This window comes from Diorhabda carinulata, chromosome 7 (assembly GCF_026250575.1).
Source record: "Diorhabda carinulata isolate Delta chromosome 7, icDioCari1.1, whole genome shotgun sequence".
Classification (NCBI taxonomy): domain Eukaryota; kingdom Metazoa; phylum Arthropoda; class Insecta; order Coleoptera; family Chrysomelidae; genus Diorhabda; species Diorhabda carinulata.
The window spans coordinates 14,206,670-14,232,578 of record NC_079466.1 but is presented as its reverse complement, the minus strand read 5'-3'; the positions used below and the strand labels follow the sequence as shown (position 1 = coordinate 14,232,578).

Here is a 25,909-nt window from a genome sequence, read left to right as displayed (position 1 = left end):
ATGGTTTTATTGTATAATTTTCATATTTTTCTCATCAAAAATGTGAATTTTTACGGTTTTGAGGTTAAGTTTAATTGTGGTTATGCTATATCTAAAGTAAATAAGTAAAGACTATAAATTTAATGAATATTTTATACCAGATAATTAATATTTCAAATAATTCTTGGTTATAGTATGTGACTTCGTGATTAAGACATTCTTCAGACGATAACCATGAGTTTCTATTGATACAAATGAATTCTGAAGTAATAGATTTTTTGTTGGTTAAATTAAATTCGAGAGAAATGAATTTCTCTCAATATTTAAACCAAAATAATCGAAGAGTAGAGGATTCGATTTCTAATGAAATGTAATCTATATTCAAAGTTGCAAATTTTTTGTTCAAAGTCGTTATGCTAAGATAATTTTACATTGCAAATGAATAAGAAATATTGTTTTATGATATTTAGTGGTTTACCTTCATGAAATGTGATGGTCAAATGCTTTTCTCAGAGTAACAAAATATTGTGATGGTAAACTAGCTTAAAGTATCGTATACAAACTTCACACAAAGATGTCTTGGTACAAAAAGTTTAAATCACAAGTTTTTGCGTTTCATAGGGGTAACTAGGGCTAAACTTAAATCATAAACACCGAATAAATAATCCACAGTTGGAAAATAATGAACAAATCAACCGGTACTTGCAAGTTTTAACGTGTCGCACTTATAGACAACGTATAAAGTCTTATAAAGTAGACAAATAAAGCATACTACGAAGATGGTCCCGTAAGTACCTGGCCCAACAAAGAAAACACAAAAATTTTGGAAAAAATATATTTATTTTTCAACCTTTTAGATCTTTACACTTTTCTCAGCGATGTTTAATAAATTCGATATCCTTTTTGTAATAGGAATCGTCAGGCTCCTCAAAACAGCCATTAGCTCTTCATTGTTGGAAAATCTTTGACCACGGAGCCATTTTTTCAAGTCTGAAACCAGAAAATAATCCGAGTTGGCTAAATCTAGCAAATAGGGTGCAGTTCAAACTTCAATTCATAAATTTTGGCCGTTGTAATAACGGATGTGTGAGCTGGTGCATGGTCTAAATGAAACAACACTTTTCTCTTAGTCAAATTCGAACGTTTTTGCTACATTTCTCCGCTCAAACGTTGCAATAATACTCGCCGTTGATAGTTTTTCCTTTTTCAAGATAGTCAAAGGAAATTATCTCACGCTCATCTCGAAAAATCGACGCCACGACCTTACCTGCATATGGAACAGTTTTTGCCTTCTATGGAGCTGGTTTTCGCTTTTGTGGCTGTGAAGTGATGGACCCATGGTTATGAAACTGCTTTATTTCTGTGAAACATTGCCAAACACTCGATGGAAACATCTTCACGACGTTGTTTTTGTTCCATTGTGAGTAAACCCGGCACCCATAGCTTTCTCATGTCCAAATTTTCAGTTAATATGCGATGTATCGAACTTTTTGGAATTCCTACTATGTCTGCTAGCTCACGCACACAACATTTCTGGAGTCGACACCTAATTTGGTCGACCACTGCGATGCAAATGGTACGACCTCGTTTAAACTATGCTACCTAATATTTTACTGTTGATAATGAAGAAGCAATCTCACCCAGAGTAGAATTTAGTTCAGCTATTATATTGGTTGAACTAATGCCTTTAAAATTCACTGATAACGTTCACCATTGATGGCTACCAAACAAATACTTAACAACGTAGCGTCTTCAAACTTGAAACATATGATGTATAAATTGTGTACTTTCTAATACAACAACCGTCAGCTCTAAGTTAGACCAGGTACTTCTGGAACCATCCTCGTATCATTTTTGGTTTGTAAGACATCGTTTAAATTACAATTATTGTTTTTGTTATTTTTTCATGAGAAAGTCGATTTTCTGCTTTAGTTTTGCGTAACGGCAATGTAGAGCACACACTAATAATGTAATCATGTTTTCACCATTAGTTTTCTGCATTCTTAAATTCTTTTATTTATGTAGGTGACATTAAAAACTTCATATATATATATATATATATATATATATATATATATATATATATATATATATATATATATATCATTTATATTGAATTTACTATAAAATTGTTTAAATATCAAATAATTCAGATGTCACTTGTTAATTCAAGAAATCAACAATAATCAGCAGTTACGTTCCAATGTAAACAATAAGTTCTACAATAAAGCTGTCATTTATTGATATTTTCGATAACAATAATCGATTATATCTCTACTTGGAGTACCTATTTCGACATGAAACCGATTACGTGACGTAGAAAATTAATTAAATAAGAAACAAGTAAAAATAGACTATCTAAATCTAAATGAAAATCGATTATGTATATCGAATTATTAATAAATTTATTTTGAATAAATCGATTATCATAGATAAATACTACTACTACGGAGTAATAAAAAAAGAAGAATAGATATTTGATCGACCGTTGGTTGAAAATAACTGACAATTTTTTTTATTTTATAACTTAATTGTTATGAACGAGAAATTCTGTTGAGGAAAAATAAGATATAATACACATGATAATCTGCTTTCTCGTTTAATAACTAAGAAATAATTGTGAACAGAGAGGTTGTCATAAGTTTTTGTATATACAGTGCCGGTTTAGCACAACCTGCGTCCTTGGACGAAATTTCTACATTTTTCGAATAACGGTTTATTTGGAAAAATTATAAAATTTGACTTTCCTAGCCTTTCTATCGTCGATTTTTCAAGAAATTTCATTGTCGATTGATAAAATTGCCCTACATAAGTTACAGAATTTCAAATTCTAAAAAAACGTTGTAGTATGTCATTGAATTGGAAAACAAAAATTTATCGATTTTTTTATGTATATCTGTAGTCGCAGATCTCCGTCTTTCCTGTTCAGCTCTCGATTTTCGATGTATGAAAAAGATAGAATATATTTGCATATATGCATATAATGCAACGATTAGACACTGCGTTTTATCTTAGTGTTGCCAACAACGAATTTCTCGTAAAACTTTTGGAATTTTCGGACATCACAAGTCACTAACAACCATAAAATTGGACCACAAAATGGCGCTCACTGAAGAATGGTATAGCAGCGAAGAAGATCGAGCAAATAAACTTATTCGATCCACGAAAAAGAAATTTGAGGCTGTTATTAGAAGGGAGAGAATACTTAATATTGATAGGTTAATTTAAAATTTCGTTTTATATACTTTCTTTACGAAGAAATTAACTAAATAACAACATAGACCACTCATAAAGCTTAGAGATGCTAAAATAAGAAAAAGAATGGAAGCTACAACGTTTTTGCTAGAGATTTTTGACCGCGAGCATGCGACTTGAGTCTAATGACGTATAAAAAACTTGTAATAATTGACAACCCTGTGGTAACTTCTATATCACAAATATCAAAATATATCTTTTAATTAAAATATTGGAATGGTGCAGGAGGTTTCTTTAACAATTGGTCGAATAAAAATTCATAATGGGTTCGTTTCAAAATAATTTGGATTACAAATGTATGGTGTGGGTTAAAAAATTAAACTTAAAAATTCATCGACATCATCATTGAATTCATTCGTGAAAACCAATAATTACATTTGTTTCAGTATTGACTGACATCGATATTAGTACTTACGACGATAGTACCCTGGGAACGCCATCTGTGACATCTTATCGACTTAACGACGACGTTTTTTGTGTCCAACCACCATCTCTCAAAGGTTTTGGATCATCCAGATCCTCGAGAGACCCCGGAATGACTTCGAGAAGAAACGACAACGGCAATAACTCGGATACCAAATATTTTAAATTCAGAGGTAAGATTTTTCAAAAACATTCATTCAATTTGTATTATTTATTTTGTATTTCTACCCTGTAAGGTAAATTGGATGTCTAAATGTGGTTTTATTCGTTTCAGAACGTTCGTACAGTGATATTCAACGAGTTTAACATTTCTCAAGACTTCTTTTAGGTTAAACTAGTCATTTCCAAAGTTATTAAATACCAAATGGGATTACATCCAAATCGAAATAATTAAATTTTCTTTAATAAAAGAAACATCGTTGTAAAATGACTTTGCATTATGCATTAACTGTTTTTTTTAAATGTATCATTAAATTCTCCATTAGTATTCATTTTACAACGAATGCTGAGTCTCATAGTAAAATCTTCAAAACAAATATTTATACTTTTTAAATGTTTTTATATCTTAAATACCATCATCACTTATAGGGAATGTATGACAATCTGTATTTTTATTATAATCTGCAACACATTGTAATTGTAGATTTAGGAACCTTTTTACATTTATAGATCTATTAATAAATAATATTACAAAGACATTGTGTTTTTTCTACTTTCCTTTAATACGAGGACGGTCCTAGAAACACCTGGCCTGAGCTTATGGAAAATAACAAAGCAAAGCAAAAAGACCACCATAAACAAACAAACAATAAAACCCCAACTTCACGCCTTCTAACGTCAAACGTCAAAATCACGTCTAACGAATGCGATTGACTCTTTTCACCAACGGCGCGCCAATTTGAAACATGTGAATTGAGTACCTGATGTAAAGACTACAAGGTGTGCTATTGCGCACCAGCTGGGAAGCAACCAATGAGATTCTGCTCCCAAATTAGCGCGTCGTTTTGTAAAACGACGCGCTAATTTGGGAGCGAACTCTCATTGGATCTTGAGAGATGCGCTAACGAGTTGAAAATGAGCATTCCGGAAGAACACATCTTGTAGTCTTTACATCATGGTCAAACGGCAACTGTGAATGGTCTGTTAAAAGTAATTAATTTCGGTATGGGATATAACATAATTCCCTAATGGTGAGGTTATATTTTGGTATAAAAATGACGGAGGAGAAGCATTTTCAAAAGACCATAAATATTACCCATGAAAAATAACTCCTTACAAATAGATTATCTATGGTTGTGACGTCCAGTACATTATTACGTCGGATGAGTGTCGTCATTACCAATACTAGAATGCAATGTATATCACAGAACATCTTATGGTATGTTCTAATGTAGATATTTAATCATAAAATTGATATTAAAGATATAGAGATCGGTATGTAAGTGGAATTGTACTATTTGAATAGAGAGTAAGAACAAAGGTTTAAGACTGTCTATTTCTCTCTATCAAAATCGAACTTGTTATTTCTCCTTTTACTGTTCCCATCAGTCGAAACTTTGACGTCATAGCGATCCAATCAGAATAGAGAGTATAGTATATCCTTGTCCTTTCTTTCTCTATCAACAGTTCAGATCCTCTCACACCTCGCTCTCTCTATCTTTATTATCAACTCTATGGAGTAGAAGTAAAAATATTACAATGAAAACATATATTTACAGATTTCTTAATATTACAGTCTTTTTATATAACATGTGTAAAAATTTTTAAATAAAATATCTTGGGTACTATATATTGTTTTAATTATTTATTTTTTTCATTTAATTTATAGTTAATCATATCTTTGAATTGTCCCAGTATCAAATTTTCTCTTTTCTGTCTCTCTTCTTTGCTGAACATGGCTAATGCTCGTTTTTCATCGGCAGAATAAATTTGATTTTCTTTACGAATACGAACAGCTTCCATTCTCCTGTGCCGCGATCCTGACATAACATAACCTACACTTTCATATGATGCAATTTCATCTGAAGTTAAGCCAATTTCTCCTCTCCTCGGTATACGTTTACCTATAAGAAAAATTATAACCGAAGAAATAAAATCAAAACTAATTAAAAATATTCAATTTCATATCTGCATTGTTTAAACAAGAAAACTAGTTATCAAAACCTTATTAACTCATAGAAAAAGTTGACTGAAGGAATTAATAAACAAAAATTACCTTCTGCTACGTATGCAGCCATAGCAGCACCTTCCCCTGGAAGTAAAGCTTTACCCATTTCTTTATGAGTAAGAGTCCCGTGTGCCTTCTGAGAGGGTCCAATCTCTGTATCCTCATTATCTGATTGAGATTCATTTTTAATTGTCGATGGTTTTTCCACCCATTCTTCAACTTCCGAATCAGTTTCATCACTGCTAAGTTTTTTCTTCTTTTTCTTTTTATCCTTTTTGTGTTTTTTAACCTTCTTAGACTTTTTTTCTTTGTGTTTCCGCTTCTTTTTGTGTTTTTTTATATTATCCGTTTCTTCACTGCTTAAAACAACTTCTTCTGAATCCGTATCGACCGGTTCTGGCGATTTTCCCCAAATGTTAGGACATTCTCTAACGCCTAAAATCTCTCTTTGTTGTCTACGAGATTCCATAAAATCATCTTGGTCAAATTTTTTACTCGAGTCTCTTGATCGATAACCATTCTCGTGATTTCTGGCATTTCTTTCTTCCCTGTGATATTTGGGAGATCGAGAGCGGGATTTTCGTTGTTTTTTCGAAGCATACTTGGATGACGGTGATCGTGATCTTCTTCTAACTCTATCATGAGAGCCCATTCTACTATTCTCAAAAAACACTACACACTGTTACATTATTCCATACTTGTAAAATGTAAATAAAGATTATAATCAAATATGTCAATGTCAAAACCTTCTTCTTTTTTAATGGCGTTTTGTCTTTGGTTCTGAAAATGATAAATTATATTAAAGTGACATACGTTTGGTATTCAATTAATTCGACGGTTTCAGAACATAATGAAATAATTTTTGTTAAATTCTTTTACTTGTATTTTGTTTGTGGTTTACGTTTCGCAAAGTTTAATAGTAGTTTGGTTGGTGATTGTAATGCTTACTTAAAATGTGTAATGTATCTATGAAAATCAGTGATATGATTATAGGTTATAATTTTTACATCGTTGTTCATGTCAATATTTTTTTAAGTTCCTTAATAAAATAATATTATAAGTAGTTTAGATTCAATTCAACTAAAAACAAATAAAATCGTAAATTTTAGAATACTAGTTTTGAGAATAGTAAATTTTTCTAAACTATGTTTCATGATGGCCAACACTTAGAATTTGATTTCCCTTGATACACTAGTAGTACTTTCATTTAAGTTTTAGATTTTTAGATTTTGTTAAGTGGCTGCATTTGTCAATTACTGATAAAAGTCTCAAAATCAATACCACAATTACGGAATATAAAGAAAACAATTGAAATTTTAAAAAACTTATATTTGTAAAATTAAAATTAGTCTTTTTTAATCAAGTACAAGCTTTTATTGTGTCTCAAGGTATATGGAAATACCTGTTCATCAAAAATTTGGTATGGGCGACCAAAATATTGAACAAATCTCATTTTATTATAACATTTTTGAATTCTTGTAACCATTTCTTCTATTGGTTCGACTAACATCGAATTAGCTTTTATACGTGATATATTTTTTTGAAGAAGCATCGATATGAAATAAGCTGTACCTTTAACGGTACACAAAATTTCATTTTTCACAGATTCTTGATCTACGTCAATATTCAGTGGTTCCTCCCAACTAATATCTACGAATTTAACCAATAATCAGAGAACCCTTAACCAAATAAAGACGACAGTACCCCATTTCGCGAAATTTTCAAGTAGGGATGATACAACAGAAAATACACTGAGAAAAGTGTTTTATTTATACAATGCAATAAAATATGTATTGTAAGTACAAGGAAGTTTGAAAGACATCATTTCTACTGTGAAAATATGAAAATCGATCTAAATTCTTCGATCAATCGGTCTATTGTGAGAATTTGTCCAAAATTTAGTTATTTTCTCGGTGTTTTCTTTTGTACTTTACGTCAAATCCTATCACGTTTTCTAAGCCCGTTTATTCAACACTTTTCGAATCAAGTTGTCGATTTTTCTTGGGAAACTATAATTTATTACAACATATTATCTAATTACGTATAATTTCCAGCATTTAATGACTAGTTTTAATGTTACTTTGTTATTAATTGTTTTCGTCGTCTAGTAGCTAATCTAGATAGAAAAATTGGAGTACCAAGTCACGTTAAGAATTACACAACTGATAAAATAGGAAGCAGTGATAAATTAATGGAAAAAATGTACAAAATGAAGGACACAAACATCCCATTCGAAACAGTAATCACTGACACCAATCAAGGACCAATAAAGATCTGCCGCAAGCTAGAAATGTATCTCTCTGGTGCACAGACGGTTCGAAGTTAGCGTAGGAAGCTGAACTAGGTATTTCTGGACTAAAATGCGCTCTTCATGCCTCTGGAAAGTCACTATTTTTCATGCAGAGTTGTTAGCAATAAACAACTCAAACTACAATAAACAAGCGCTAGCTAACAAAAAGAAACTAACCCTAATGCTGCTACCACATCACCAAGGTATACCAGGTAATGAGGAAGCAGACAACCTTGCCAAAAAGGAACGTCTTCATATTTTCCACCACAATGAACTGATCAGATGGCTAAAGATGGAGTCTTACACTCTTAAAACATCCAAAAGATTCATAATCATATCAGCTAAGTCTGAAGAGCATCTTCTAATGGTCAGAAACGATATTATTCTACCCAGTCTCCCTCCTTTAGTCCAACGAGTATTTACTGGCGTGCTACTTCCCACTTAAGTAGGTCAAGACGAATGTATCGTCATGTAGACCACCCCTAAAGTCGGGCGGAAGATTTTTAACATTTAACTGGTTTTATCTATAAAAAAAGGCCCATAAACGCATTTTAATGGATTCCTTTTTTGATATAAAAAGCAAGCACAAAACGGGGAACCCTATTAAACCCGAGTAGTTCGAGTGGTGCCTGTGGTGTGGAGACGTCTTTGGATATTGATCTTGAACTTCTATAGCTTGTAATACTCGGGAAAGACGTGCTTTGGTAGCTGATTACACAGGTTGTTTGCACTGCTCCAAAGACACGAATCCCGATAAATTGAAGTTCTGAGCGTCTGCAAACGAACTCGATGTCAATGACGAACGAGTAGGTCTTGCAAAAACTGCTCTAGGCTCAAGGGTTAAATAGAAGGGCAGATATACTCAGCACAGGAGGAAATTTAGGTAGGAGAGAGGGCAACACGCAGGTTAGGTACAGTCGCTTTCCTCCAGGTTAAAACCATAGAAATAACAGAGGACAACAGCTGCAGATTCTGCAAGAAAGCCATGGAAACATGAGACCATATATTCTGCGTTTTTCGTGCCTATTTCATAAAAAGGCTTAGGTACTTCAAAGAAGCAGTGCTAACATATTGGGAAGTGTTTTGGAAACTGAACAAAGAGATGTAGAGATCTCCCTGCAATCTAAAATCAATTTTTTATCTCTTTCTAAGATCAGAGCTTCATAAGAAACTAAATATACTGCTAAATATTTCTACACCAACACCTTCAATTACAGTGTCCAATTTTAGGAGCCTTTCATGGGTTTCTGTTTCATATCCGGCTCGAAGGACCAGACATTTGTAACTGAGTATTGGTTTAGTGGTAGAAAGCAAGTTTTTTTCAATTAATTTGAATTGAATTGAGATATATTGTAATAATAAATATTTTTAATTGAATTTGATTTGATTAATGACAACTAGGTTATTGAAAACATATTTACCTCTTCCGTTAATACAAGGCAAAGTGCAGTTTTCTCCATTAGCATCTTTAGTAACTCCTTTAATGTCTTTTATTCGCTTGAATATGTTAATCACATCCCATTGTTGATCCAATTCTACTGATTTAGTTTCATCTCCTAATACATCCGCAATCATTTGATCTTCTACAATAAATGGATTAATTTTTCTCGCGTTTTGTTCGGTTTCAGTTTTTTTCTTTCTCCTTTTTCTAGAGGTAGATTTTTTAATCGCTCCGGTACTGGGTTTAACTGCGTTATTTCCACATTCAATAGGAATAATCGCGGGTTCATGTACATCTGCAGAATCTACTAGTTTCTTGGTTTGATAATCAGTTTCAACACACCCAGTACAATTTTTTTTATTGCAACTCATCAAATGGGCTCCCGTTACTGTTTTTACTGTATTGGGAGATTCGTGCAAGTCTTCTAGTTTTTTTGATAAATTTAAATCAACAGTTATGACACACCCAGTACAATTTTTACTCTTGCATTGAATCGAATGAGGTACTAATACAGGTACACTATCAGTTTCACTTTTATCTTCTACTACTTCATTTGTAATAATTGAATCTATAAAAATTACTTATGTTATGAATTAGTTTAAACTAAATGTTTCAATATTTTTGAAAAATGTTAATGTTTAAAATAATTTTTTCAATAAACAGTATGCTCTATGCATTGCTCTAAGCTGTCCAAGTTTCAGATCAACTCTAGATCGTCTAAAGTCGAACTGCTCTCTTCTGTATTGAGTCGAGCATCTTCAAGGTATGCTTGGGAGCTGTTGCGGGGTCTAGAGCTTTTTGGTCTTGAAGAGGGCTCCAAACAGGTCAGCGATCTTTCTTCTATGCTCCAAGCTGTCCAATTTTTTGATCAATTCACTCGAACTGCTTTTCAGGGTACGCTTGGGAGCTGAGCTCCAAATATGCGAGCTATATTCTAAAGACAGACGAATCAGGGCCTTGTAGAGGATTAGAAGTTTTTGTGGGGTATATAGCTTTTTGGTCCTGAAGGTTTTGTGTCGCTGCCTTGGCTAAATCGACCACGTGACTATGCTAGGACATATTGATTTTAACCTCAACACCCAACAAGCGTATTTGCGGTGATGGTGATATTTTATGTCCAGATAGGACCAAATCCCGAGCTGCAGTGTCAGCGTTCTTTGTAAATACAGCAGCTTGGGTCCTTGCTGCATTAAATTCAAACAGAATGCACTCCAGAATGTTCTCGAGATCGGTATTGATGGGTAGTAGCCGAGTTTAAAGGGGGAGGTTAATTTGAACGACGACACCAGTGTTGGATTATGTTGGACGGCTTGGAAGAGAATCTGTAGTGGTGGTATCGGTAAAACAGAATCAGGTCAGCGAACTTTCTTCTATACTCTAAGCTGTCCAAGTTTTTGGTCAACTCTGGATCGTCTATAAGTTTAAACTGTACGATCTTAATTTATTTAGAAGGTTGTCACAAAACCCTGTGAAAAGCTTTCGATATGTCAAGTGCGATTGCTCTGGATTCCTCATATTGCTATGTAGCTTCAGGCAATACGTTAGTGACGTTGGCCAAAAGATCCCTGGTTGATCTATGTTCACAAAAGCTGTATTGATGATCGCAGACGATCGTATTCGTATCGATTATATGAGCATGTTGCAGTCTTGTGGTTTCTTAGGGCCTTGAAAAAAAATTCGTAGAACTAGAGTTGGCATCTCTCCAGATTCATACAAACAAATGATTAAACATTTTCTGTTATAGTATAGCCATTCAAGCTTGAAATCGACCGAAACCTCGCAATTTTAAAGGCCTTCTTCGATCTTCTTGAAAATTTGGAATTAAGTTCATCTTACCCTCCTCTTCAAACCTGACTTGGTCGCAAAGTATGCTTTTTATTTTTAAGGGGTGAAAATCCCCCCTTATTCAAATAAATTAAAAACTAATTAATTAAAGCGGTAATGGGCTATAGTTATGTTCAAATATAATAAATGTTGATTGTTTGGTATCATGACTTTAATATTTTGATATTTTACAGCTCATCTACCCTTAAAAACAACCCCCATACAAAGATTATTTAAAAAATGTGGTAAAAAATACTCCAAAAAGATCATAACTTAGACGTTTCGTGATTTTCCAACATTAGAAAAATGTATTCAGTTTTTTAATAATAACTCGGCTTCCCTTTAAGCTTTTTGCATTCATCCTACAAAATTTTGTAGGGAATTTCATAAGCTACAAAACCATGAGGGTTGCAGCCCTTCTAGTCCCATTTCTTCGGAGAATTTTGATGTTAAAGGGTACAAAAGACTATTCCTTAGCATTGAAATCAACACTTTAAACGCTTATATCTCGTTTAATTTTCAAGCTACGTGAGTTTAAAAAAAAAAACAAAATGTTCAGTAAAATAAAAGCTAAATTTTAGTTAAAAAAAATTCTCGTTGATCCAATAGTTTTTGAGATATTTTCAAAAAATAACGTTTTTTTTTTAAATATACGTGTTCCAAACCACTCAAACTTTTGGAACGTGTTGTTAGGACTTAAACAAAGATAATTTTACTTGGGCTACGATTAATTTTAATTTTGCCGCACATGGTGTCAAATGTACTGACATTTTTTTTCAAATTCGAGTTACTTAAACTCATTTTCGTCATAACTCGCCTAATTTTCATGCTAGACAGTTTTATAAAATCTCATTTTAAAGGTCTGAAAAAGTACTATAAAAATGTTTATTACAATTTTTTATGAAAAATTGATCGTTTTTCCATTATTTGAGCTCAAACCTCGGCATAAATTTACGAAAAAGAAAAAATTGGCTTTCAATGTCTCATAAGCTGCTGAATATTATTAAAAAATTTAATTTAAACTGACTAATTTCTTTGATTTTTTATAAGTTTTAATTTTGATGAGAATAATTTTTTCCAGAAAATGCGTAATTTTCGAGTTTTCCGTTAAAAAATGTTGAAAACCGTCTTTTTTTTCATTTTCAATCGCGAATAACTCAGAAATTATTGAGTTAAATAAAAAACTTCAACATTTCTTTCATAAAATTCAATTTTATATCGATTCCCGGTGTTATTTTGAAATTTTCATCCTCGAGTAAGGGTGGCATTCATCCCTGGGGTAGAAGTATACATTGGCACCATATCAGGTTTGATATTTGCATCATTTTTGAGCTTCTCTCAAAATTTCAAACTAATCCATGAAAGTCTTTAAAATTGCGAGGTGATTTGCCTGGTTCACTGTACTATTAATGAAAAATGAGTTCAGTTATTCAAAATGTCTGTAACCTCCAACTAAATAACATAATTGAAAAAATTCTTTGAATTGTTTGTTTGTCTGTAAACAAAATGATAATTAATTTGAAGTTTAACTTTCCAAGAAATTTTGAAAATCCATTGAAGAAGAAAATGTACTAGAGCAATCCTTGTTCAAAATAAAAAAAAATAAGATTTTTTTAAGTGTCGAGTTGCTCAAAGTTAGCTAGGTTATCTAAATGAAAGACATTCCTCACTATTACTTTAAGAAATAAATAATTTATACTCAACTCAACGCGTTTTAATTGCCTTGAAAATATGTTTCTATATCTTTTTGTTGCTTAATTACCTTGATTAGTTTTTAAAACAGGTAAAAAATTGACATTTCAATCAATTTGTTTCGAATACCAATTTTCAATCAGAAAAAACCTAAAATCAAGACAATTTAGCAACCAAAACATATAAGAGTCTACGGTAGGGTTTCTTCACTTCTTAATAAAGTCCCTACTAACTATTATTTACCCAATAACTAAAAATTCGGTTATTAGGCAGTCACAAATGTCAATTAAAAAGTTTAGTAGAAACTTAACCTAAAATATTATACATCAAAAGTGGTTTGTTTGTTTATTATAACTATATTTGATTAGGTTAATTTTTGGAAATATTCGTCATACAAATATTAAATATTTAACATGAATGCTTTTCAAGATTTAGAAGATTTGTTTGATAAAGAATTGATTGAGGAAATACAGAAAATTTCAGAACAAGCTTATTCCGTTTGTCATAAACAAAACACATGTAAATATAATTACGCACAGATCGTTCTCAAAAGCACAAATCATAGAAAACCGTCAATAATAGAAGAACGTTTTCTTGCTTATTTCTTTCCTTATTTAATACATAGATGATTGCTATATAGGTATCTGTCATAGTGTTACCAACAATAGATTATTTATTAAATACATAATAAACTGACAAATACTTATTAGTTAGTTCGGATTTAAACCATCTATGGTGAAGAAACATTATACATTTATTAAAAGTTCTTACTAAAGGTATGTGGTAAATAATTATTTGGCACTTTATTAGAACGTGAAGAAACCAGCCCTAAGAAATAAAAGAACAAAATAAATTTATTTCTATAGATCGAGGTTAGGTTAGGTTAGGTCAGTGATTGAGGAGTATTTTTATTTGAAATGTGGTAATCCTGGATAATAATTATAAATGTCTAAAAATAGGAAAAAAATATATTTCTACTTTGTGAAATGACACTTACCTGTTATATAATCACTTTCAGGTAATTTCTCATTAGTATCTACTTTTAATGCGATCTTTGGTTTAGCTACTGTGGAATTTTTCTTTTTTTCGTTTTCACGGTTATCAGTTACTTCACTGTAATAATAGTTATTTTATGTAACAAGTTTGTAAAGTAGCCTTTTTTCGACGAATGTGAATCACATGATACGAAAAAAGACCTTTACACACGAATTTTATACAATATTTTATCTACTAGTTAAAATTTTATCAAAATACAAAAGTGTAATGCTAATTTTCCATATAAAATATATCATATATTTATTAATATTTCTAATCAAGATTAGAACAAATTTACAAAACAACAGACGAATTTGTATTATTAAATTTGTCTCTTTATCACATATAAATGACAGCTAAAAAAAATAAAAAATGGCATCAGCGCGATTTGAACCTAGGACCTCCCGCATGTGAGCCTCGTACTATAGCAACTACACTAGGAAGACCTTAATAATACGTTTTTCAAGCACTACTGCTTAAACTATATTTCGTTACGTATTAGAGGGTGAAGTTATGTTTTACGCACTCGACAGTGCCTCCACTTATTAATTAATAAGGCTCTAAAGAAATTATATTTTGTTTACAGAATAAATAAAAAAGAACAACCATGGATAAATTACAAGGGACGTTATTTGCAACATTTTTGTCCACAGATCAGCTATTTTTAGTCTCGTTCCAACAGTAATTCGGAGTATGTGCGTTCCAACAGTAATTCGGAGTATGTGCGTTCCAACAGTAATTCGGAGTATGTGCGTTCCAACAGTAATTCGGAGTATGTGCGTTCCAACAAGCAATAAATTGAAACCTCGATTGTGACTTTGCGAACAGTGCTTGCACTAGTTTTTTGTTTTTTTGAGATTAAGTTTAATTGGGCTTGGGACAATCCGAACTATAATGTTCAAACAGTAGCATTTCCATTGATTTCGCATTGCACAAGCTCCGAGCAATGCAACAATTTTATCTTGGATCCAGACATTCAACACTATTGGAAATACTATAGGTGAAATTTATCACGGCCGTCCAAGGACAGCAAGAACGCCTGGAAACGTTCAGTCAGTAGCAGATTCTGTAAACCGACAGCCTCGAAGCGTGAGTCTCAACTGGGATTATCAAGATGCGATCTAATTTACACTTAAAGGCTTATAAAATTTAGATTGTGCAAGCTCTACATGAAAATAATTTCGTTATAAGATTGAATTTTGTGGATACAATATTAAACAGATTTAACAATTTCAACAACATGTTCTTCAGCGATGAGCATGAACATTTTCATTTGGATGGATACGTAAATCGCCAAAATTTTCGTTTTTGGGGAGAAAAGAATCCACAGATCTTACATAAACGCCCGTTGTATAGCCTAAAAGTAACCTCTTTAGCCCCATTGCACGAGTTGTTTCCACAAAAGGTGACTTCAGGAAGAGGTGATATTGAATGGCCATGTCGGAGCCCTGACTTGACTCCACCTGATTTTTTCTTGTGGGGTTATCTTAAGAGCGTGGTCTACGAGAATAATCCACGAAATTTGACAGATTTTTAGAAGCAAGTAAGATGAGGAGTATTCCTCAACTACTGTCTCAAAAAATTTTTGAAAATGTACGCAAACGATTTGAATGATGGCCGTCATTTAAACAATGTCGTGTTTAAAAAATTTTGCTTCTTATCTTTTGATTATTACCAATAAATACATATAAAAATAAATATAATGTAATTTTTTTTCGACTAAAGTCTATAACTGAGTCTATAACTTAATTCGTGCGGTTTGATAAGAGATGGCGTAACTTGTATGATATTACATCGTTCCAAAATTCCGAACCTGCGTTGGAAAGCTACAGTTACTGTACGTCTTTTCAGTATTTGTCATTCATTTGAAGCGTTAACAACAATCATTTATTTTTCACTAAAATATGTCGAACTTTGTTCCTGAAAAAGTGTTTTTGCGGGGAGTTCTTCTTCATTACTTTGATATGAAGTAAAATTCTGCCGGAAGTCATCGTATTTTGGTGGAAATTTATGGTGAACTAACTGAGCGAACGTGCCAAAAGTGATTTGCACGATTTAAAAGTAGTGATTTTGGCTTGGAAGACGATGAACGTCCTGGGCAGCCAAAAAAGTTTGATGATGAAGAACTGGAAGCATTATTCGATGAAGATTGTTGCCAAACACAAGAAGAGCTCGCAGAATCTTTGGGTATCACTCAAGCAGCCATTTAAAAACGTTTAAAAGCAGCTGGATTTATTTAAAAGCAAGGAAATTGGGTTCCACATGAACTCAAGCCGAGAGACGTCGAAAGGCGGTTTTGCATGTCCGAAATGCTGCTAAAACGCCACATTTTTGCATCGGATTGTTATTGGTGATGAAAAATGGATCCATTTCGACAACCCCAAGCCCAAAAAATCATATGTGAAATTCGGCCAACCAGCCAATTGCTAACCAACCATCGCTCGAAGGTCATGCTCTCTAATTGGTGGGATCTGATGGATGTGCTGTATTATGAGCTGCTAAATCCGGGTAAAACCATCAATGGAGAACGTTACTGAACACAATTAATCCGTTTGAAAAGAGCAGTAGCCGAAAAACGCCCAGACACAAGGCAATAATTTTCCATCATGACAACGCTCGGCCCACGTTGCTATTCCGGTTAAGAACTATTCGGAAAATAGTGGAAGGGAAGTTTCACCTTACCCACCTTATAGCCCAGACTTTGCTCCTTCTGACTACTATTTGTTCCGGTCGATTCAGAACGCCCTCACTGGAATAAGGTTCACATCAGAGCAAGATCTCAAAAATTTGCTTGATTCATTCTCGGCTGCCAAGCCGGCGTAGTTCTTTTCGGATGGGTCCACAAATTGCCAGAAAGATGGGAAAATGGCATAGCTTCAGATGGGCAATACTATTGCACGTATTTTTCTTAAATAGACGTTCAAATTTTGAAAAAAAAACCGCACGAATTAAGTTATAGCCCACAATAGTTGGGTCGTTATGAGACAACTCGTAAAATTGATTTCAATAGCTAGTTAATTAAATTTTCTATTCAAAATAATATTATTATAGTACCTGGATAGTCGTAATGCTTGTTCATTTAGAGGTATCTTGATGTTATTAATTTTATCTATAGTTTTAGAGATTTCGAAATTTTTGTGATTGATGAACGCCATGTTTTCAAAGGTAAACATTATTTCTTTCCAACAGGTCTCAAATTGATTCGGCATCAAAAAATCGTACGAAAAAATTCCCATATAAGCATTTATGACACTCAGTAGAATAGTTCCTGAATAGGCGTGCGGAGACAACACCCCTAAATATCAGAAAAAAAATAAATAAATAATTTATTTGAAACTAAATTTCTACAGAAAATGTTCATTATGATATTATGAGGTATATTAAGGAAAATAATCACATTTAGGGGCCTAAATTGTACAATTTATTAATTAAGTTATGAAATTTATCTAAGAGAAGACTTGTACATACCTTTTGATGTATATTCTATATGATGTAACCATATACTTTGGGAAAAATATTGTACCTTCCTAGGCCAATAACCTTTCCATAATAAAAAATTCAAATATACCTTAAATTCCGCTGTTTTATCTAAGGTGTAAAAAATATCTGACCAAACGGCGTAATAATTAACGCGAGGTCCACACGATGTTCTAAATGCGATGTCTCTTGCCATGAATATACGATGAAATTTATTCATTAACAATTCCGCATCGAAAAGATGGATCATGTGATTTTTCTGAGATATAGGATAGTACATTACATCTGGATCTTTGTCATAATTTTTATCCTTAAATTCAAATTTACAAAAAAAATCCACTAAATCTGAAATACAGTTAAACTTGGCAACAGTTTATACGAGGACCGTTGTTTTTCAACTTCCGATAGGCTATAAATAAAAAACAAGTTCTCTTCGAAGAAAATTGCCGCTAATGAGTTAAAGTACAGTACAAAACAGACTTTAAAACTTCTGGAAATTTCGTAAACAAAGCATTAATCGTGAATCTAAGGTTTTCTTTAACCATTCGATCAATTCGTTGAACCAAGTCATCTGAAACGACAGATTTGCGTCCTTGGCCATCTTTAAACCTTCGACACCAATCACACACAACACCATCTTTCATGAAGTTTTCCCCATACACACAACTCATTCTCCGATGGATCACTATGGCCTCCAGCCTGTAGAAAACGTATAAATTCACACTTGACGAGAGCATCTATAATGACGGACATGTTTACGTGGCTGTAGCACAACGCCGACTGACGCCTGAATGTTAACAATAGCAGAAAGTGTAGTGTGAGAGCTTCGCAGTCGCCTACAACGCATGTCCGCTTTCTTCTGTCCGCGTAGCGTCTGCACGGAGCGTTCGGAGGTTGAAAAAAAAACGGCGCTCGTACATACGATGTCTGTACAGTGAAGGACATACAGAATTTTAAATTTTGAATAGAATTACAATTTATTATTACAAGGGTTGTTAAAAAAACTCAGTTAGACACTGTGTACGGAAACCTCCCACCATTTACGTATTGACATATCAAAAGAACACTGAAGAATTATGCATAAGGACCGAAAAAACATTCGATTGAACATTTCCCAGGCTCTATTGACGCTGTTTAAGCAAAATGAATCCACCACAACACTCACGAAACTAAAAAAAAGTCAAGACAGAAGATTGCAAACGACGTATTCGTTCTGAATAGGCAAAAACGGAAAAGTTGTGGAGAAAAACGGAAACTATTATTTGGAACAGTTGAAAAGGTTATAGAATCGCTGGACTAAAAAAGAAGCTATGTTGAGAAATAAAAATGATTATGGAAAAAACATATCTTGTATTTTTGTTAGATAGAGAACTTGTCATACAACCCTCGTATTTCTCTCAAATTAACTTCGGGAAGCCATGATGTGCTATTACAAAGTGCTGAGGCATTCATACAAGAAAAATCTTCAACGGAAATGATTTAAGTAAGGAGAATGAGGTACCTCCAAAACACGTGATTTGAACGCATCAACCGCTTCTTCAGGTGTAGAAAAACGTTGACCTCGCAGTTTATTTTTGATCTGCGAGAATAAAAAGAAATCATTTGGTGCCAAATAAGGACTATACGGCGGATGGTCCATCAATTCGATTTTCTGACCGTTCAAAAACGATTTTTGTTGGATTTGGCTCGCTTTTGTCGCCTGTCGAGACATCTTTTGAATTTCTTAGTACCACTCGACGCGAGATCTTTTTTGAGCGATTGTCAAATTATGCGGTATCCAACGCGAACAAATATTTTTGACAACCAAATGATCCGAGTACGTTCTCCATTAAAAATGTCAAACTTTATGATAGAAATGTCAGATTTGACGTATCCATATCTCAAATGTTAAGTAGCATCCATCGTACCTTAAATCTCATTGTTAATCTTCAATCTCTACATTATTTATAGAAGAATTCAGTAAATGATTCTACAGAGGTTGTGTGTACGTTGGTTCAAATTAAAGATTTAAAAATGAAACGTGTGTTTTCTTGTTAGGTTAGGAATTGTATATACTAAAAGTAAGATTTTAAAGAAGGTTAAGGAAAATATGTTTTCTGTTCATGTTAAGACAAGAAATCGTAGGAAGTTACAGTTTATAAGATATAATTTGGAAATGAGTATGCGTGAGGAATATCAAAAGTAACACAAGGATAGAAATATAATCAGCTGACAGAAAAAAAGACACGAAGATGTATAATTGGTTGCTACGATGACATGTGGTGATGGAATAGATGGTTGTCTACATAATAGGTTCGTTTCGCAGGTAGGATTGTAATTCAAACAGTGCTAAAGTCGAAAATTTCGGTTCTTCTTTTTTAAAATGCATTAAAAAAAACTATTACATTACGTTCAGCTAAATGAGCTTAGTAAATTCAAACTGATACTGAAACACGATCAAAAGTTGACTTATTATCCTTCAAAATACAACAACCCACTACGTTACTTTTTTTACACACCTTGTACATGATGCGGGTACATTTTTTTATATTTCAAATTGTTACTCACCGGATTCAGTACCCGAATTACGTTTTTAAAAATTTTATAGTGCGGTGAAACACTACACAAAACATTAATGCCCATTTCATACAGATCTTTTAGTATTCTATGTATACAGTCAGCTATGACGTCACTTTGGTCTCTGTCAGAGTAAGTCAAAAGTCCTCCAATTGGTTGATACTTATCGTTTTCAATGAACCTGTAAAAAGAGTTTTGTCTTGTCGAACTATCCCTGTATACCGTAACTGCCAATCAAAAAAGTTAGGTTAGAATAATTAAACGCCATTTTGAAAGCTTGATAGTTATATATGTAATACTCCTATATGGAAAGTTCTTATGGGAAAGAAGTCTCTACGTGACGGTGCCGACTCTCTCGTTCGTGATACTATATATATTCTGCGCATGCTTCATGTGCACAAAAGATGCGTAGAACACCTTCCACTTAAAGAAACTGTCCATATAAAAGTATTACAATTGACGTTAAACGAGGGCAAATTTATGGAGGATAGAGGTAAGGAGGGGTATCACATGTTGGAGAAAAAATACAAAATTATCCAGTACTGAATAGTCCAAAAATCTTTCAGAATAGGCGCTGGTGTAAACAAAGTGTATAATATGAATGTAGTAATTGAAGATGAATTGAAGTATGCCGAGTTAAAAAATTTAATACGAGGGCGGTTCAAATATGAAACGGAATTGTTGAATAAACGCACGAAAAAGTGTTGTGCTGCAGCGCTGTAGAAAAACTCATTTTGGTATACCGATGCGATATGGCCCAATAATGGGGCATCAGCGTAGGATTTGGGGCCATTAGTTGGCCTGTTTGGCTCAAGGTTAACTGTCTCAAGTTTTTTTCTGACTGTCCAGCCACTCCTCGCGTTTCTCTAGGCTGTTGTTGTACTTGAACACCAGATTCATCAGCGATTTGCTAACAATGATTGCGCAACTTTTTCTTCCCAAACTGCTGATAAACTCCGGAAACAACAGACTAAATCATGGTCACCACTTGTCGCTGATTCTGGTCTTGTCGCAATAAGGTGACCGTTTGAGCAGTTTTATCACTTGTTGTGTCCATTTTCAGGTGGAATTCATGTCATTTTGAAACTAATAGAAATAATTTAACGATTTTACTAAGATAAATGAATTTTCGTGTTTTTTGCATCGCTTGAGTCGTTTTTTTTTCTCAATATGATGATTCTGGGGTAAAACAAGATGTAGATGCAATTTGACTAGTTTTTTTCTCACGTTTCTAGTGTTTTTCCTTGGGCATTCTTTCACAAACTTCTTCAGGATTAAATTTCCCCAACAGGGTACGTTCCTGATGTTGGATTTAACTGTCATTTATTCTGTCATTCTCATTTACTCCAAAAGACTGACTTTGGATTGTAGACTTCATTTTTCTGGTAACTTCTTAGTCAAATTGGCTTCGTTCGTTAATTTGGCCTATATGAATATAATCTTTCATGCATAATTCACCCTTCGAAATCTCTCAATATAGAATCGATAAAATTACAGTTAACTGATGTGATTTTTACAAAAAGACGCGCCAGTTAAAGCGAAGGTTACATTGTTAGATGTTGTGTACCGTGTTTTGGAAGATGATGGGAGTAATTCCAGTTGATTTTCTCACGGAACAACGAACTGTGAACGCCCAGTTTTATAGTAACCTAAAAAACATGTCTACAGATAAGACAGATCGCTTACAATTTGGCTTACGATGGAAACGTTCAACAAATCGTGTTGGGAAACATTTGAACATCCTCCTTATAGTCCAGATTTATTTATTTATTCGATTGAAAGAGGCACTTGGTGGACTTCGATTCGGGAGCAATGCGGAGGTTAAAAGCTTCCAGAGAAGTGGTGAAAGTGAGTAAAGTTTGACGAAGACTAATTAAAAAACTGTAAAAAATTTCAGCTCTGAAACTTGCTAATAAAATTTTTTATAGCAAAATTCAGGTAAATTTTAACAACTAGCACTGTACAAAAAAATTATATTTGGCGCTTCCTTTGAAATTTACCCTGATTCTAATGTGGCGCCACCTTTATTTAACACATTTGGATGGACACTTTACATATACATTCTCTCTACATTTTTTTTTTCTACAAAAATATTTCGTATATTTGAAATAAATTTATACTGAATCTCGAGAGATGGCGCTACTATATCGTTCCAAATTGTCAAAATAATAAAAAATTTTGTTGTATTAATTACATAATTAATTCATTCTTTATTAAACTTCAAGTATCGATATCTCGATATAACGAAATGAGGTATCGAAAAATTGTATTCTTCTTTTTCGGTTTATTCCTCTATGTAATCTGTTTATTCGCGAAAATTACGAAGTAGCGACATCTGTTAATTTTCCTCAACACTTCAATAGAGGTGAGCAACAAGTTTTGTTGTTTTATAAACAAAAGAAAATGTTATTTGAATAATATAAGGTGCACTTCGAAAACAATGAAAACGTGGTAAAAATTATGGCCAATAAAACTCTTGGGATCCTTTTTGGTGGTTTCATTCCCAATTAACTACATCATTAAAATTAATTGTTATCTCTGAGGCTAGGAGTTAGACCTGAAGTCTGTAAACACAAACTTTCAATAGTTTTTGAATTTGCTCCTTCTAGTCTACATAAGACAAGGTATATGTCCCGCTTTAAAAACCGTTCCCACCTTCTTTTATTGTACTTCAATTTTCTTCATTATTAAACCGATTCTTAAACACGACTTTTTGTTTTTTAAACACACAAACACGTTTAGGAAATAACGACAATCACAAAAATAAAGAAAATCTTACCAAAATCACAAAAAAAAACTAAACAATATCAAACATCCTTACAAATTGTCAAATTCAGCGCCATCTAGTGTTACGTGATTTTCATTAATAGTTCGTACTAATCAAATTATGTCTGTGTTATCAATTCTGACACATAATTACCTTATACAAAAGAAAATAACGTCAGTCGGTGCTTCAGGATCGTCTGTTGGATGTGTAGGATTGACAGTATTAAGATCGAACGTGTTCATTAATAAAATACAATTCGTTGTAATCAGCGGTAAACCATACAACGAATCTCTAAGTATGTCAAATGTTACATCGTCAATAAAAAACGGATTATAATCATCTGCAAAAATTTAATTAAATTCTATATTAATCGATTGACAAAAAAGTGACATTTGAATTAATTAAACTTCAGTTTCCACGTTGACAGTTTTCATATTGGGGAATCTGTCATTTAAAAATGGCCGCTGTGGGGTAAACACATGCTTTTGTTGCAGCCTTATGTGTGCAGATTTATTTGCTTTGTAAAGTTATAAACTCAAAAAATTTTATTTCGAAAAACCAGCTGCTATTCAGAAAAGTGCTAATGCTAATGATAATTGCCCTAATGGCCGACGGATGGGACAAGCGTGACCGGACCCCCCTCAAAACCAAAAGATATAATAATGTTCCACAAAAAATCGATTAATTTATATCTAGAATCTTTCGATATTTTGACAAACAAACACAAAAATAGAAATTAAAACTGCCTAATAGACGATCGAAAAAAAATTTATCGACGTTTACATATTTCTTGAGATATCTCAGGACACAAAAAAGATATCGATATGCGGTTTTCGTTATTTTAAGGTTAATTTAGTTCACTTTTAAAAAAACTTTTGTACTTCTAGTTAAGTTTGTCAAGAAAAATCACAATATTTACCATATATGAAACTCTAGATGATTAAATTGCTGAGAATTTATACATTTTGTATTGCTAGACAAAATGTCTTTCAAACAACATGAAATTTATGAAAATCGGTTTAGCAGAACCGGACTTACAGGCATATTATCATAACAAGTTTCCCACTCCCCCCTATCTCTTATTTGAAGAGATAAACTAAAACTTTTGAAATAAAAAATGCACATAATTTATTCCAGAATTCGATTCTTCAATATAAAGTTCTACTCAATTAGTAAATTCTTAAATAATTTCCACGTGTCTCTCGGCGCTACTTTTGTTATAATCCTTTCCTGATCCCGATCTCATTCCATCGCTCAATAAGTCATGTGACTGACCCACAGATGGCGTTGCCATTTTTAAATCTATATGACGTTTATGAAGTACCAATTTTCAAAAGATTATGTAAAAAATTTCGTGACATTTTGATAAGTCAAAAAAAATGACAGCCATTTAAGTGAGGTTACCTTTGTTATTTTCAAAACAATTTTGTGTTAATTTGTCATTTCTTCTTGAGTGAGATAACTAAGGCCGTAAAGATACCAGAAAGCAGTGTATTCACAATTATGCATGAAAATTTGACCATGAGAACACCGTTTTTAAAGTAGGTGCCGCGTTCACTCACAGTCGATCAAAAACAACGTGTTGAAGATTCAGAGCAGTTTTTGACCACGTTTACACGTAATAAATCAGATTTTTTTGTATCGAGATGTTACAATGGATCCATAACTTCAATTCAGAATCAAAACGATCATTATCTGAGTGAACTACAGCCGGTGAACCACGTCTGAAGCAACCAAAGGTACAACAATTATATGGGAATGTTATGACTTCAGTATTTTGAGATATGCATGGAATATTGTTCATCGACTATCTCCAATAGGGAGAGATAATTAGTGGTGAAAACCATATAGAGTTGTTGGATCGTTTGAATGTTAAAATCAAAGAAAAACGGCATCGAAGAAAAAATCACTGTTCCGCCAAGACAACGCACCGATTCACAAGTCGATAGCGACGATGATTAAATTGAACGAATTGCTTTTTAATCCACCGTATAGTCCAGATCTGGCCTCCAGTGACTACTGGCTATTCGTTAATTTCAAAAATAATGGTAGCCGGTAAGAAATTCAGCTCAAATGAAGAAGCTATTGTTGAAACTGAGGCAAAAGATAAATTCTTCTACAAGTACGGCATCGAGAAGTTTTTGAATGATTGTATTGGTCTTGGAAAAGATTAGATTGGTGAATATAATGAATTTTTGGCAGAAAAAGTGTTTTTCTTAGTTAGTCATACGGTTTATTGAGTGATGTGTCAATTATCCACCCGGTACAAAAAATATAAATACAAACAAAAAAAAAGATCGAACCAAATAAAGTAAACAATTTTCATTAAAATGTTATTTTGTTGTTGAAACTATTATTTTTTTCTGTTATTGATTTTTACATTTAAAAATTAAAAAAAAATTCAACATATTGTATATAAAAAAAATGTAAACAGAAACTGTACTTACCATAGTAATATTCCGCTACACAATTTTTTTGCATATTTTTTTTGTTAGAATAACAAAAATTAGTGATAAAAACTTGATTTAGACGTACACAAATCGTAATTTAAAATAATCATACAATAAAACACACAATAATTATTAAAATCAAATAAATACAAAATTTTTATATTATTTATATTCACATAAATATACAACCACAACTTCTAATGTAAAACTGAATGTCTATTAAGCTACCGAAAAGTTTTTAATTATACAACGTTGCCAAGTGTGATTTACGTCACAAAAACGCCAGAAATACGGGAAGTTAAGACATAGGATTCTATATTAGGGAAATTTAAGTAAATCCGTCAACGTTGTAAGCATTGTATTTAAACTTACACATGCGCTAATATATGATAATGATCATTGGAGGAGCATATATAAGCGCATACATACAACTTTCATCGACTCAACTCAAGGGCGTCGCATGGACCTTTACTAACGGCTCACAAGTGACTTGAGTATACTACTACTACTGCATATAGATGATGTATAGAAGTTGTGCCCATCGTGCTAGACC

At 33.0% G+C, this 25,909-nt stretch overlaps 3 protein-coding genes across 5 annotated transcripts in view; 1 reads left to right on the top strand and 2 right to left on the bottom strand.

Moving 5' to 3' along the window:
- The window catches only part of LOC130896846 (uncharacterized), a 75,043-nt gene extending 70,690 nt beyond the window's left edge, over positions 1-4,353 (top strand). Inside the window, exons 5-6 of the mRNA XM_057805186.1 lie at positions 3,621-3,830; positions 3,932-4,353. Of these exons, the coding sequence (XP_057661169.1) occupies positions 3,621-3,830; positions 3,932-3,963 (242 nt within the window). The 3' untranslated portion in view covers positions 3,964-4,353. The remainder of the gene's footprint in view (positions 1-3,620; positions 3,831-3,931) is intronic.
- A 997-nt stretch (positions 4,354-5,350) lies between these two features.
- LOC130896845 (NKAP family protein CG6066) lies at positions 5,351-6,476 on the bottom strand. The gene is made up of 2 exons (XM_057805185.1): positions 5,873-6,476; positions 5,351-5,720 (listed from the first exon to the last, which is right to left on the bottom strand). The coding sequence occupies exons 1-2, from the start codon at positions 6,474-6,476 to the stop codon at positions 5,458-5,460; spliced, it is 867 nt and encodes a 288-aa protein (XP_057661168.1). The 3' UTR covers positions 5,351-5,457.
- On the bottom strand, positions 6,471-25,604 carry LOC130896844 (uncharacterized). Of its 3 annotated transcripts, none has more exons than XM_057805184.1 (8): positions 25,354-25,604; positions 23,060-23,246; positions 20,131-20,320; positions 17,575-17,893; positions 17,161-17,401; positions 14,069-14,184; positions 9,536-10,123; positions 6,471-6,604 (listed from the first exon to the last, which is right to left on the bottom strand). In XM_057805184.1, exons 1-8 carry the CDS (start codon positions 25,385-25,387, stop codon positions 6,582-6,584), a joined length of 1,698 nt encoding a protein of 565 aa, XP_057661167.1. In that variant the 5' UTR covers positions 25,388-25,604; the 3' UTR covers positions 6,471-6,581. The 3 variants fall into 3 exon arrangements, with proteins under 3 accessions (XP_057661167.1, XP_057661165.1, XP_057661166.1); XM_057805182.1 differs by lacking the exon at positions 6,471-6,604 and adding an exon at positions 7,139-7,474; XM_057805183.1 differs by lacking the exon at positions 6,471-6,604 and adding an exon at positions 7,574-7,833.
- Positions 25,605-25,909: the final 305 nt, after the last annotated feature.

Excerpts from the sequence above, each read along its gene's own strand:
- LOC130896845 (XM_057805185.1), bottom strand. The coding sequence starts at position 6,476 with ATGGGCTCTCATGATAGAGTTAGAAGAAGATCACGATCACCGTCATCC. Across the intron at positions 5,721-5,872 it reads GGCTGCATACGTAGCAGAAG|GTAAACGTATACCGAGGAGA; the intron begins GTAATTTTTGTT and ends TTTTTCTTATAG.
- LOC130896844 (XM_057805182.1), bottom strand. The coding sequence starts at position 25,387 with ATGCAAAAAAATTGTGTAGCGGAATATTACTATG. Across the intron at positions 20,321-23,059 it reads GTTATTTTCTTTTGTATAAG|GTTCATTGAAAACGATAAGT; the intron begins GTAATTATGTGT and ends CTCTTTTTACAG. Across the intron at positions 7,475-9,535 it reads GCCTTGTATTAACGGAAGAG|ATATTAGTTGGGAGGAACCA; the intron begins GTAAATATGTTT and ends TTAAATTCGTAG.